Source organism: Cyprinus carpio, chromosome B8 (assembly GCF_018340385.1).
Source record: "Cyprinus carpio isolate SPL01 chromosome B8, ASM1834038v1, whole genome shotgun sequence".
In the NCBI taxonomy this organism is placed as follows: Eukaryota; Metazoa; Chordata; class Actinopteri; order Cypriniformes; family Cyprinidae; genus Cyprinus; species Cyprinus carpio.
Genome location: NC_056604.1, coordinates 3,683,775 through 3,699,482, shown reverse-complemented (window position 1 = coordinate 3,699,482; position 15,708 = coordinate 3,683,775). Strand labels below are relative to the sequence as shown.

The 15,708-nt window shown below is 33.5% G+C and overlaps 1 protein-coding gene across 1 annotated transcript in view; it reads left to right on the top strand.

Moving 5' to 3' along the window:
- The window catches only part of LOC109093842 (homeobox protein cut-like 2), a 48,358-nt gene that overhangs the window by 13,365 nt on the left and 19,285 nt on the right, over positions 1–15,708 (top strand). Inside the window, exons 3-9 of the mRNA XM_042730396.1 lie at positions 6,822–6,953; positions 7,828–7,966; positions 8,973–9,049; positions 9,136–9,202; positions 12,600–12,648; positions 15,345–15,440; positions 15,668–15,708. The exon at positions 15,668–15,708 is cut by the window's right edge and continues 157 nt beyond it. Coding sequence (XP_042586330.1) covers positions 6,822–6,953; positions 7,828–7,966; positions 8,973–9,049; positions 9,136–9,202; positions 12,600–12,648; positions 15,345–15,440; positions 15,668–15,708 — 601 coding nt within the window. The remainder of the gene's footprint in view (positions 1–6,821; positions 6,954–7,827; positions 7,967–8,972; positions 9,050–9,135; positions 9,203–12,599; positions 12,649–15,344; positions 15,441–15,667) is intronic.

Genomic DNA, 15,708 nt, shown 5'->3' with positions numbered 1-15,708 from the left:
CAGAGAGACAGACAGACAGACAGACAGACAGATAGATAGATAGATAGATAGACAGACAATGATTGGGGTCAGTAAATAAATTAATCAAAAGTGACAGTAAAGACTTTTTTAATGTTGCATATGAATCATATTTAAAATAAATGCTGATCTTTTGAACTTTCTGTTCAACAAAGAATCCTGAAAAATGTTATCAACATTGATAATAATCAGAAATGTTTCGTGAGCAGCAAATCATCATATTAGAATGATTTCTGATCATGTGACACAGAAGACTGGAGGAATGATGCTGAAAATTCAGCTTTGAATCACAGGAATAAATTACATTTTACAATATATTCAAATAGAAAACACTTATTTTAAATTGCAATAATATTTCACAATTTTACTGATTGCTGTGTTTTTGAGCAAATAAATGCAGCATTGGTGAGCAAAAGACACTTCTTTAAATAATTTAAATGAATAAATAAATATATTAATAATAGAGTTTTGAATGATTCTTATTTGTGTATCAACTGTATCTCTCCTAAAATTTGAAATAAAGCCAGATACTGTGAAAAAGAGACAATAGATTGTAGAGTTATCAAATGAATGTGGATAATAACTCAAATTCTTTGTTTTTGAACAATCTCGATTTTTGCTCAATGGTATCTGAGCACAGTTTAAGACATTGAGATCTCTGCTGAAATTTTGCTGTCTTTTTCTCAGGAGGAACATCTGAGATGTCCCTATCTAATCTTATTTTCTAAGAGACACATCTGAGATAATAAAGATATCTCATTTCCAGAGTTGGCAGTAACGCATTACTGTATTCTAATTACTTTTCCTGGTAACACAGTACTGTAATGCGTTACATTTTAAATTGATGTAATTTGCTTACAGTTACTAATGTCAATAATTTACATTACGCATAATTTTCGCATTATTCTTCTGAGGTAAATTCAAAGCTTCCTGACAGCGTGTCTTCTTCCAAAAACGACAAGTAGTCAAGATGAACTTTGAGATGAATTATTTTATCAGAGAATATTTGTTTCAACATGACTGACTTCATTTACAAAATAGACACTTTAAGCTTTCTTTAGATAAATCTCGTCATTTTTGTTCATTTAAGTGACTCGTTTCAGGAAGATATTCACTGAGACTGAGAATGCAGGAAGCGCACCCTATTTGTTTTCTTTATTTTACAAAAAATAAAAGTTTTGTTGATATTGTGAGATACAATTAATATGTAATTTTTCAGTCAATATTAAATTAATGAAAGAACTATGAGTTTCACTTTGTAGGGTATTTTCTAGGTTTGTAAACTTGAAGGTAAAGTAATTAGTAATCTGATTACTTTTTAAATGCATTAAACAGTAACGTAATCAAATTATATTTTTAAAGAAGTAATTAGTCATTTGTAGTGGATTATGTTTTTGAGTAACTTACCCAACACTGCTCATTTCAGCTTTTTCTTAGAGAAGCATGTTAATAGCATGGTGCTTTCTGGTTTGTTGTTACTGTTGTACGAATGAAAGGGTTGAAACTGTGACAGGATGTGAAGAAGGAAGCTCTAGTTACTCATAAATTTGTATTAATCTTATGTAATCCTCATGTAACTTCACTTTAAGGTTCATATTAATCTGACTAGGGTGTAAATCACGGGGAATTTATGGATTTTAAATCTTTATTAAGAGTCAGGGCTGTTTCTAGTGCAACGTTTTTGGTTCCCTAAAATATGTACTTGGAATAAATTGGTACTTTTTTGTTTACTGTAAATAAGAAGTTGCCTTATTGTCATTGATTTGTGGGAAACACTAGAGTTCATATGCTCAGATAACTCGACTGACGAGATGCTTTTGAACTTTGAGCATCCACTCGATAGCCTTAAAAGGATGTGGTGCTTTCTGAGTGTGTATTTGAGAGGTGCAAGGGAAAAAAAACCCTTGAAGCGCAGCCTTGTAAATTAATTTGTTCGTGTTGTACGATGGGCGCACAGCTGGTCTCATTAGCATGCACACAACAAATAATTATAGCAAAGCTTTTTTTGCAGTCTGCGCTAGGCTAATGGGCTTGCTGGGTTAATTATGTCAGAGCGTAATTACAGAGGGCCCAGAGAGATGCGTGCTGCTCCCCGCTGCGCCCGCGCTGGCTAATGACAGTGTAGCGCTGACAGGGCCAAGACAGACCGCCCTGACACACCTGCTCACACCCCGCTCGCCCGCCGCTGCATGCTTTAACTTGCTTTCTGCGTCTCGTCTTTAGGCCGGAGGAGAGCTTCGATCGTGCTTTTGTTGGATGGTGAGTTGGGGAATGTTGCATCATGCACGAGGAGTTTAGGCCGTCGTTTTATCAGGTGTGAGCGAAGACAAACCTGCATGAAAAGCATCTTAATCAGAGCAGAAAGCAGAAGACGAATAGCGGGGTTTTGTGGAACACTAGAGAAAATAGGATCAAAACATGAACTGTTTAAAATCAACACGATGCACAGTCTATCACAGCAGTGGGACACAAACGGTTAAAAAGTTCTAGATCTCAATCATGCATTTATGCTAGTTTTCAAAGGTTTGGGCTTGGTAAGACTTTTCAGTATTTTTTAAATAAGTCTCTTCTGCTCACCAAGTTTGCATTCGTTTGAACAAAAATACAGTAAAAACAGTAAAATTGTTAAATATTATTACCATTTAAAATAACTGTTTTCTATTTAAACATAGTAAAATGTAATTTATTCCTGTGGTGCGCAGCTGAATTTTCAGCATCTTTACTCCAGTCTTCAGTGTCACGTGATCCTTCTGATTATTATCAAAGTGCTGCTGCATAATTTTGTGGAAAAAGTGATCTTTTTTTTTTCTTTAATTGATAGAAATGTATGCATCTGGCAGATTCTTATATCTGAGTCATTTATTTGTTTTGTTTTGTTTTTCTCAAACACTTCATCATAATAAATCAATAATTTAAACACATGATTAAACACATGAATTAAACACATGATCTGAGTTACAGGAATGAAGGCTGTTTACTTACTGTTTTTATGCCTGTTTATTCAGCTAACACCTCACTAATAATTGCTGTATTGTGCATTTGATAGACTTTTAAAATAAAGGTTCTTTTTTTGGCATCATTGGTTCCTTGAAGAACCTTCAACATCCATGAAACATTTCCATTCCACAAAAGGTTCTTAATAGTGAAAAAAAGATTCTTTAGCTTAAAATGTTCTTCACACTCAAGAAAAAATGGAACTTATCACTGAAAGATTCTTTGAGGATCCAAAAATGGCATTGCTGCATGCTTTTGGAACCTTTATTTGTAAAAAGGAAGTCAAGAACTGCAGCACACAGTAGTGTGGTTATGTGTGGAGCCACATGTCAGCAGGCACAAACATTCCCCAACCGCTTCATTCTCTCATTAATGTTTTGTACTCGTGTTGAAATTGATTGTTTTTTTTTGTGGTTATGATTTATTTGCTGGTATTAGTGAACATGACCTGAAGGCAAACATCCAATCAGGCGTAATGAAGTTATGGAGAAATGAAAAAACGAGCAGTGTATTTACATGGACGGTAAAAGGACAGATTCATTAAAGCTAATCGGCGGTCTGTGATGTCCAAACCCAGCGCTGAGTGAACCGCGGGCCTGAACGAGACTCATCCTCCTTTACCTGCCATTAACACTTAATTTAATCAGGGAATGATTGCATCCGATTTGACAGAATGTGTTTGACACTCTCTAATAGCCTCCGTAATCAACACGAATAAACTTTACAGCACAAAGCAAATTGGGAGGATTAACTTGAGACAATAACTGATTATCCAAAGTCTTTCATGATGCCAGTAGATGCAGTAGATGGTGTTATTTAATTAAGACGAGTATACAATATACAAACAATATATACAAATCATTTCCCTTTAATAATAGAGTTACCCAAGGTTATATGAGCTACTTGGATATATTTAAAAAAAAAATTTTTATATATATATATATATATATATATATATATATATATATATATATATATATATATATATATATATATATATATATATATATATATATATATTTTTTTTTTTTTTTTTTTTTTTGTAGTGTTGTATGGTATATTATATACTAGACAATATTTACTCCAAGAATACCATGTTTTTTCATGGTCCCAGATGGTACAAACAAAAAAGTACCATAATACTATAATATAAATGCATGGTACATACATTTCAGTATCATATCATATATATAAAGTTTCATCTTTTACCAAAAAAAAAGATGGTAGAAGGTATAAGGTAATTCTGTGGTAATTTAAAATATACCTTGGTACTGAAATTCATTCAGTACAATGGTACTGCCATGGCATATTTGTCAAAATACCTTGTTTTTGTATTTTGTGAATAGCGTGACATGAATTTCAGTATATTTGGTATATATAAAAGTACCATCAAAAAATATACCATGGTACTAAAGTCTGTGTCTCCAAAAACACGGTACAGCTATGGCACCATGGCAGAAAACAATTAAATAAATAAAAATGACATATTGCTTTAGCACATGTGCAAAAAAATAAAATAAAATAATGTTTCTTTTGATATTGTGTTATTGGTTTCTTTCCCTGGGAATTAAGCAGAAGCCACATGCAATATGTCTGCGGTTTGATCAGCTCCCGCTTCAGTTTAATCCAGATGCATCCAGACATCATTCAGACGCGCAAACACGCACTTTAATATCTACAGCGACTTCCATAATGTGATTTCCGCCGTCTCGTTTCACTCCCAGCGTCTGATTGAGGAGCATCGCTGGTTGCGTTGGAGAATTAAGCCTGAAGGGTTTGATCATTAGAACTTAAAAGAAAGCGATAAAGGAGTTGATGCGCTGATTTAAGCCGTCGTCTTTGGGTAAAAGGAGTTATACTACTCTTAAAAGCAGCGTCCCAAGTGACTGACGCAATATCCACTGTGCTTTTGTAACAAAGCACACACGTGCATGCGCTTTAAAGTCTCGCCGACTGTTTTTAACGTCCTGATTTATTAAATACTCTCTCGCCCTCGCGGCTTCTCGTCTGACCTCGATTCAGAGGGACAGAAAATCTGACCGGAAATACCTCCGGTCCGAACGAGCCAGGAACCAGAGCGGATCTGTGTCGGCTTGAGAAGCACGAGCGGATCAGGATGAAAGCCACCACGGGTTGAAGTGGAAAAAGAAGCGATTTCCCTCGTCTTTTAGAGTTGTGAAAGACTCGTGTGTGTGTAGCTCCCCTCCCCGCGTCAGCCGCGCTCCCATGAGCCTCCGCCGGCTCGGGGAGTCACCTCCTTTGCCAGGTACACAACAGGAGCACGGCTTCTCTCTGAGCCGCGCCGCGCTCAACTTTTTCAGGGGAAGAAAGGGAAGACTGAAGATTAAAAACAGCCCTGTGATGTGGAGAGCTGAGTCGTCTCCTGAGGATTCCTGGCATAATAATTTAAATGATCAAATGATCCAGAGGAGACTTGTTAGCACAGAAACAGCCTCCTAGTTGGCCCCATGGGCCCCTCGCTGAGACACATGCATTGCAAAACAGCTCCTCTGTTGTGCTAAAGAATCTCACCTTTATATATATATATATACTATTTCTTTTCTGGGTGACTTTTTATCCTCTTCTGCTTTGTTGGATTTGTCTAGATAAGTATTTGGGAGCAAGTTAAGCACTGAGGTTGGAGGTTCTTAGTGATATGGAGGAAATATTTTGATTCGCTCTGATGTGGGAAATGATGTTTTGGTAACATTTTACGATAAGCTTCCAGTTGTTTACATGAGCTGACAGTGAAAAGCATTTTTCACTCTTAGTTAATGTTCATTTCAACACTCACTAATACACTGTTAAAGTGTTAATATTATTTAATGGGACCTGAGTTACCGTGAACTACAGTAACATAAAAAAATTAATAATAATAATAGAAATAATAAATGCATTTCTCATTGGTTAATGCATTTAAGTAATATTAGCTAATGGGTTCTTTTTGTAAAGTGTTGCCAATGTTATTAAAGAGGAATTAGACTTTTTAGGTTACTTTATTTGAAGGAATTTTACATTTTAATTTTCAACTATTTTAGTTATTATTATTATTTATTTTAATTAATACAAACTCAGTAAATTTTACAAAAATATTATTATTATTAATCATATATTATAAAAAAAAAAAAAAAAAATTATCAATCAACAATATAATAATAATAGTTTTTCTAGCATTATATTAGTCAGTTAAATTAGATAATAACTGTGGAAAGTGTGGAAGGTGTGAAGTTTCGCAAGCAAAGTCCAATAGGAATCCGTTTCATGTGAGGACAAAAAAAGTTCCCCACGCAGATCGTGCAAGTTGGTTGCACAAATTCATCACATTGACCAGAATGCTGCTTATTTTAAAAGTGATTTCTGTGTGAGAAGTGCGTCATGAATTGCTACACTATTGACCTTAGGCAAGGTAGCACTATATTTGATATTGACAGAAATGGAGGTGAGGCTGTGAGGGACTGAAGTACAGTTCGTTCAATGGATTGAACTGTTTTTTAACAACATACTGATTGTTCAGCTGATGAAACGTCTTTCGGGAAGAAACGTTCAGTAGACAAAAACTCCATAAAGCAGTTGAGTTGTGAGTTGTGATCTAAGGCCTTTTTTATTATGTGCCATTGTAATGACTGTAAGTCTGTCCCTCAGCCGTCTTTTTTTTTTTTTTTTTTTTTACATCCGTGTCAATCAGTATGGCATCTAACCTAAGGTCTATTGACAACTGATCTTTTTTGGCCCGCAAAATTTTGCTGAGTTTTGTCAGATGTGACTGTGCACTAATGTAGCTTTGTATCTGTTTATGTGTGTGTGTACAGATCCGGCTCCGCTGCTGCAGGCCACACAGGAGCGTCTGGCAGAACTTCAGCGTTCGGCTCCTGACGGTGACCCTCTGGTCACAGAAATCTCGGAGTACTGGAGAAAACACCTGGAGTGCCTTGACAGAGCAGGTCAGAGTCTACAACACACCAGAAACTATAACAATATGACAATATAATAATATGCTCTCACATAAACACACATTGTTCTCTGCACTGAAAACAACTGTTCTCACTCACATAGTTAATATTACAAAGAATTACAAAGAAATGGCAAGTAACACATTCAATTAAACTTTAAATATTTAAAATAAAAAGACTAAAATAGTATTTTCTTGTAAATCATACTCAAATAATCCATTAATTTATTTTTTAAAACTTAATTAATTAAAAAAATAGTTTTGTGTAACTGGAGACTTTTGATTGACTTCTGATGTAAATCACATTAATCATAAAAAACAGACTAACCATAACCTACAACCTAACCCTAAACAAAATAAATATTGAATTCAATGAATCACTTTTCACTTTAAATCTGCCCTCAAATGGAGTCTTTTTCAACCATTTTATCCACCAAAACAGCAAATAAATGAATAAATAAAAATTAAAATGAGTCTGTCACTCTAATATGCTGATTTGCTGCTCAAGAAACATTTCATATTATTATCAGTTGTGCTGCTTCAAACCATAACCTATTTTTTTAGGATTATTTGGTGAAAATTCAAAATTGCATCGTTTATTTGAAATATGAATCTTTCGTAATAGATTACAATTACAAAATTACAAAAGTCTTTACTGTCACATTAGATCAATTTAATGCATCTGAAGCTGAATTGAATATTCATTTATTTCCAAAAAAAAAAAAACTTTTATTGACCCCAAACTTTTGAACGGTATTATAACTTTATAATGAGAAATAAAATCTTATCTCGACACCAACTGTTAGGTTGCTCTTGTTATTCCAAAGAGAAAGTGGACTGGTTACAATGTAATTAATTGTGTTTAGAACACACAGGGGAGGGGCCTGTATCCGTGGAGACGGGGGAGGCGTCGTCACAGCCGCACCACATGATGACACCAAACAGCACACAGAACGTCCAGGATGGAGACGGCCTGCTCCAGAATCACCAGGACACACAGGAAGGGTACTGACCCACAGGAAGATTCCACACAAAACTTACTACATATATATATATATATATATATATATATATATGTGTGTGTGTGTATGTGTGTGTGCATTTTTAAAAAAAAATAATGCAATTAAATTATAATTTTTATTCAGATTTTTAATCATATTTTGTATAAAAAAAAGTTACAAATTGTGACTGATATGCACATAATTTTTTGCAGCAGAGTGCATTTCCTTTTTGCAATTCATATTTTATTTTATGATAAGGCTTATGGAATATTGCATCCTAAATTATGAAAAAAAACAATATATATATATATATATATATATATATATGTATATATATATATATATATATACATATATATATACACACATATACTGTACACACACACACACACACACAATATTATATATATTTCTTTAAATATAAAATATACAAAAAAAGTGAATGATATACGCATCATTTGTCTAATGTTAGTGCATTCTATTATGGGATACCATACTTTATTATATATTTAGAAACATTAAAAAAAAAAAAAATATATATATATATATATATATATATATATATATAAAGAGTTATTATGAATTATTTTATTTGTCATTAAGAATTATGACTGATATGCACATAATAAAGTTATTGATTGATTGAATAACTTAATAAATAAACAAACAAATAAAAAATTCATTATAAAATTAAAATATATATCATTTTTAATCAGATTTTAATCAATTTTGTGTCTATGTTCAGAATTGTGACGTGCAGATAATTTGTCTCATTTGAGTGCATTGCATTATGGGATACCACATCTTACACTGTGTGCTCTGTTATATGCTTCACATTTTGCTTTGTTACATACTGTACTGTAGTATGCTACTGTATTCATCTCTGAATAAGACGCTTAGCAGAAATCAGCTGCAGCTTTCCAGAGATCCATTCAAGGGCTTCCTAATTTCTCAGCGGGGTTTCAGTCACTTCCTGTTCTGATCTCTGTGCTGTCTCGCTGTTTCCACAGGGAGGAACATGAATCAGACGTTCTGCTGCCTGTCAGACTCGGCCAGGCTGAGGACCGGATCAAAGCGCTTCAGTCATGTAAGATCCGTATCAAACAGTGAGGTCATCTGAGGCTTGATATGAGGTCAGAGGTCACTAACGGCAGCCGTTTCTCTGTCTCACAGCGCTGAACTCGGCCCGAGCGGAGCTGCAGGAACTGAGGTGTAAATACGACAAAGAAATGGAGGAAAAGTAAGACACTTATTCACTGTGGCCATATAATGCTGAAGTTTGTTGTGTTTCTCTGATATTCATTTCCTGTTTCTGTGATTTCATCTCAAGCTACATGTTTGTTCTGTCATCGCAAACAACAGAAACAGAGCATCTTTCTTCGCTTCTGTTGCAGTGACTTGCTGGTTTACTCACACAAAACCTACTTTTCTATTCAAGTCTCATCCAAAATTGAACCTCTCTGACCCAAGTTAAGAGTTTAAAGTTCATTCTCTGCCCGACCTGAGTGTGAACCCTCTTTATTTTCATAGATAACCGGCATATCCAGCTGACAAGCGTCCAGAATCCCTCTAAACCCCTCAAAACAGACTAAACTGTGCCTGTAACTGTTAGTTTTTTTCCCTCAGCGGGGTTGAATTGGGTTTCTACAGTTTGTAATTAAAATTATAGTATAGTTATTTTAGAATAAATTTATATCAATAATACATTTTTAATAATACATTTTTTTTACTTCATATGCATGTTTAATTCATTGAGTTGTGCATATTAGCAATAATTATTTGTATATTATTTTCTGCTTATTTTCTGTATTATTTCTAAATGTTAAAAATGTAAATATAAATGTGAAAACAAAACAATATATGATTTAAATAGTTCAAACATAAAAAATGTTATATATAATATATAATTTATTCATTTATTTTATTTTTTGTAATTCTTATTTTGTGGCTATATGCATATATGTTTGCGAATTTTTTTTAATTAAATTTAGATTTGGTCTTAATGTTTGTCAAGGTCGAGCCATGAATTATATATATTTTTTAATTTTATATATTTAATTTTATATTAAACATTTTTTTTATATATATATATATATTGGTTTTTTTTTCTTTTTTTTTTCATCATATATATATATAGTAATATATATATATATATATATAGTTATATATATAGTTTTTTTTTTAATCATATTTGAATTTAACTTTGCAGATTATTAAGTATTAAAGTTTAACTTTGCAGATTTTTTTGTCACAGTTGAGTGCATTCTATTATGGGATATGGCATCTCCCACAGTGTACAGTGTCACACAGTTATATTAACATTTATGTTTTTCGCTGGTGCTTTTAGCCAAGGCGACTTAAAAAACAGGAACTTTTAGTCCAAAAACCAATAATATCTTTAACAATCAATGCCAGGTTTAATAGACTAGAAACTAGATTAGGAAGCAACGTAGGAAAGAGAAGAAATGCAAAAGTTTTTCACAGTACATACTTCATTTTGCACTTTTACATGCTACAGAAGTTAGTATGAGTAGTATGCTACTGTATCACAGTGTCAAATTTACATTACATTTACATTTATGCATTTAGCAGATGCTTTCATCCAAAGTGACTTACTCAGGCTATACTTTTTTTTTTTCTAAACGATTTTATTATGAAAAAAGTTGCACACTTATACATTTGTTGAATTCACTTGATACAGTTGCAAGAATAAGCAAATGTGCATTACAACAAGGCACACAATCGTTCCAGGATGGACAGGTTTTTGTTGCTGAGAAAGATAAGCTCTTTCTTTCCTTCTTCGGATCGACTCTGTAGATGCTGCAGCCAGTTGCGGTCTAAATAGTACAGATAACAGCTCTCAAACTCCTTCTCAGTGAAATGTTTACCTGCTCTTAAAGTTTGACATTATCTGTCACGTCACAAGAGTCACAAGGTTTAATTTACAGGCACTTTTTGGTCTTTCAGATCTGTCTGTGTTTAACTGTCTACTGAAAACCCTTTAATAGATTTGTCCCGTAAAGCTCGTCACAGTCGTCTATGTAAATCTAGTCCGGTGCTGATTGATAGACAGATTTGATTCAATTCGGATCAAGAGGACATTTCAGTTTCTGCAGCTGCCGATGATACGATTGTGTTGACGATCTCGACTCAGAAACTCACGGCCCGTGCAGCTGGCGAGTGCTCTGAACGCTCCTCTCCTCAGACTACATTTCTCTGATTGTGCTCTTAAAGCGGATCTCGTCTAATTGAGAAGGTATCTTTGTTTAGCGCAACCTCAGAGACTCACATGTTTAATCAATCTTTATTCCGCTGCCTCTCCACCTTTTGAAAATCAACTCCCTGATGGCTGAGAGGAAACTGTTGAACTTCAAACAAACCTTATGAATAATCTCCCCGAGACGCTATTCAAATGAGAGTTGTCTGATTGTGCCGAGCGCGAGCGTGTGTGGGCATGTTGGGATACGATGATGCTGAACGCAGCGCTAGATAAGATATGACTCACTCGACTCTAATGACAGCAAACCTTGCATTTTACTGACTTCTGTGACTCCCTTAAGAACTTCTGAACTTGTGTTCATTTATTTATTTATTTATTTCTTCTGTTTGTGCTTTACGAGGTTTCTCTGGAGAAAAGGACACTTTTAGGCAGATGTATGTGTAAATACTGGAGTAGCTTATTCTTTGCATTTGGAGGTTTTTGGTATTTTTTCTGCACTGTGATGTAAATGCCAATTTTACTAAAATTGTAAAAAAAATAGTAAAAACATTTACATGTGTGTATTTAATCTAATATTGTGAAATGCATAATTATTTTCATATATGTAAATAATCTAATATTATATAATACATAATTCTGTAATATTGCACATATATGTATGTACATAAAATTTCACTAAAAATAAACAGTAGGCTATTTTAGTAGTTGGCACTTCTTGCATTTTTTATTTTAATTAAAAGTAATTAAATATTCATTTACACTAAAAACACTATTATTAAACACAAAATATTATTTATGTTCATAAACACACTATTCTAGTTTTTATTAATATTTTGAATTAGTTTTTATTTTAGTTCTTAGGTCTTATTTTAATATTTTACATTTTCATTTGTTTAAAGGTTTAGTCATTTTTGTTTTTCTTGTGTTTGTTAACAAAAGCGTGTATATATGTATTTATTTATATATATATATATATATATATATATATATATATATATATATATATATATATAATTTTAGCTTTAGTTATTTAGTTAAGTTTATATAAATGAAAAAGAGAAATATTGCCTTGAACTAGCTGAAATAAAATTTATTTTATTTTATATTATTTTATATCAGTTAATTTTCATTTTATTTCAAGTAGCAAAACTCTTTTTTATTTATCTTTTTTTACTATAATGACTGCATCAAGGGTATGCTAACTAGCTAATAGCTATGCTAGTTAACATTAGCAAACGTAATGTAGTAAATGCTATATTTATTGTTATTTAATCCTTTGTGTCGCTTGGCAAACTCATTTCAGAACAACTTACCAACAAAACATGGCACTCTGTGCATTTTTTCAGCAGCATGAATCCGTGTGTAATTGCATGTGAGCGTTAACCGTGATGTTTAACGCGAGGTTTGTGTCTTCCAGAGTGGAGGAGATGGGCGCGCTAATGGTGAACCTGGAGAAGGCCAACCAGGTGAGTGCGGTGCCCTCCTCTCAGCCTCTGATTGAGACGCCGCGTCGCCAAGATAATCACCTTCGTAATCAAGCTTTGAGTTTAATTAGACGCCCCTGCAGCCCCTCTTCCTCCCCCACCACCCTCCTCGTCCTCGCTCTCGCAGGCCCGTGATTAGCCGGCACTCTTTCCCACGGCGGAGGACAGGAGAGAGAGAGATGGATGCTGAGAGACGAGAGCGATGTGGCGAACGAGGAGGGCTGTTAGTTACCTCATTGCGCTGATTGCTTCCTTTTTTCCACTGTGATTTGCTTTTTCTCCCTTCGCCAGCAGCTCTTAGATAAATGATTTGAAAATGAGTCATTAATTAGCAGGCCGAGTGTGACAGAGCAGGTAAACCGTTTGAGAAGAAAGTGCCTGCAAGTAAACACGCACCTCAGCAGAACGCTGTTTTACCTGCGGCACCTGTAAATCTCCTCTGATTGGGCTTTCGAGGGCGTTCTTGCTCCGTTCGGCCTGATTGTTCATTTGATTCTGGATCTCTGGGAATATTTGGCCCTGATTTGTATTGATGCTCCAACTGCCTTCCCAGTATTTTACTGCATGCCTTCCTGAACCGAAACGGTCTGCAGGATATATGGCTGAAAAAACCCTTCGGTACCAGGGTTGTTATAGTAACTAAAACCACGTCCCATAAAAACATTAAATAAATAAAAAAAATCAAATGTTTTTTATGCATTATTTTTAATTAACTTATTAACTAGTTACTCATTTTTATTTAGTTTTACTGGATGTGCTTAAATAACTAGAACAAAAATGTATAGACAAAATATATATATACAGTACAGGTCAAAAGTTTGGAAACATTACTATTTTTAATGTTTTTGAAAGAAGTTTCTTCTGCTCATCAAGCCTGCATTTATTTGATCAACAAAAAAAAAATGTAATATTGTGATATATTATTACAATTTAAAATAATTGTTTTTAAATTTATTATACTTTAAATTATCATTTATTTCTGTGATGCAAAGCTGAATTTTTAGGATCATTATCACATGATCCTTTAGAAATCATTCTAATATGATGATTCATTATCAAAGTTGGAAACAGTTCTCTGCTGCTTAATATTTTTTTCAGAACATGTGATACTTTTTTAGGATACTTTTGATGAATAAAAAGGAAAAAAAAAAAAAGCTATGTTTTTAAAATATAAATATTTTGTAATAACAATAAACACTACTGGTCAGTAATTTGGGGTCAGTAATTTTTTTTTCTTTCTTTTTTTTTAAAATAAAATCAATACTTTTATTCAGCAAGGATGTGTTAAATTGATAAAAAGTGATAGTAAAGAAAATATATTATTAGAATATATAATGCAGATTTTTTTTTTTTTTTTGAATAAATACAAGAATGATATAACCTTTTATTCATCAAATATATTAGACAGCAGAACTGTTTCCAACACTCATAATAAATCAGAATATTAGAATGATTTCTAAATGATCATGTGATAGACTGGATGTTACATGTGACACTTACTACACTATTAATTAACAATAAAACTCATCTTTCCATCACAGGAATAAATTATTTTTTTTTTAAGTATATTCAAATAGAAAACTATTATTTTAAGTTGTAATAATATTTCACAATATTACTGTTTTTTCTATAATTTTGACCAAATAAATGCAGGCTTGATGAGCAGAAGAAACTTCTTTCAAAAACATTAAAAATAGTAATGTTTCCAAACTTTTGACCTGTACTATATATATGTATAGAGAGAGAGAGAGAGAGAGAGAGAGATACACATTACTAAAACTTTATCTAAAATGAAAGTGGAAAATACAAAAATAAAAACGTAAAAGTGGCCAAAAACACTTATGACACCAGGGGTTATTATACTTAACTAAAACTACAAACATTAAAAATGTAAAACAAAACTACAAAAACTAAAAATATAAAACTACATTACAAAAATCTAATTTAACATAGCTCATGACAAATTACAAAATCAAACAATTTTAACATGGCGCATGAGAATAACAAACAAAAACCGAAGATAAAATCGAATAAAAATTACAAAATCACACAGTTTAAATTACTAAAATTTTGACTTAAATTCAAATGCAATAAAAAATACAAAAATTCTAAATATATTAAAAACAACAACAATACAGTCTGCAATAAAAGTGGCACCAGGCTTATTCTAGTTTTATCAAATTAAAACTACAACCATTTTAAAAAAATGGTTTATATGTCAATAAAATAATATATTTAAAAACATGTCTTATTTCAGCTAGTTTCTCATTTTAATTTAGTTTGATATGCAATATAATGATGATTGAGAGATGAACAAATAAACCCTTCTCAAAAGCCTGATAATCATATTTGATACGCACATTTAGCAAGATTAAAAAAAAAACATATCTGGATAATCAAGTAAACTTGTTTCAGTAGTGTTCATCTTGAAATATTACTAACAATATCAGTTATTTTTATGTTTATAAAAATCAGTAAAGATTTGACAGCAAAAAGACACGTGAAGCACGAGCTAAGCAAAGTTTGGATCATTTTTGATCATTTAGAGACCTTTGAAATTGGTGTATTCTGACTATTATTTCAAATGCTTTAAGTGTGGCTCAAGTGTCTAAATATTTTTGGGGTTACTGCACACACAGGCTCCTATAAAGTTTCCAAACTTGTGTGTTTGATGGCAGAGAGCGGATCTGGCCCAGAGGGAGGTGGAGAAGCTGAGGGAGCAGCTCGCCAGCACTTCTAAAGGGACCGGCCCATCAGAGGAGCGACCCAAGGAGGTAAGAATGACTCTCTCTTTTAGATGAAAGCCGGCCGACTGCAAATTGCCACCTAAACACGTCCAATCTGCAGTGGGAGGAAATGATCAGTTGCTCCCACACCACTGGAACCTCATTAGTGGCTCTTTGAGGCGCTGTGATTACAGGAAGCCAGCGAGCAGGAGCAGATTTTGAAGTTGAAAAGACCCCCCGTCCCCCTGATCTCCTTTCATTTGCTCTCGTCTCAGGAGAGGACGCACGAGGAGCGAGACGAGACCTCGCTGTCCCG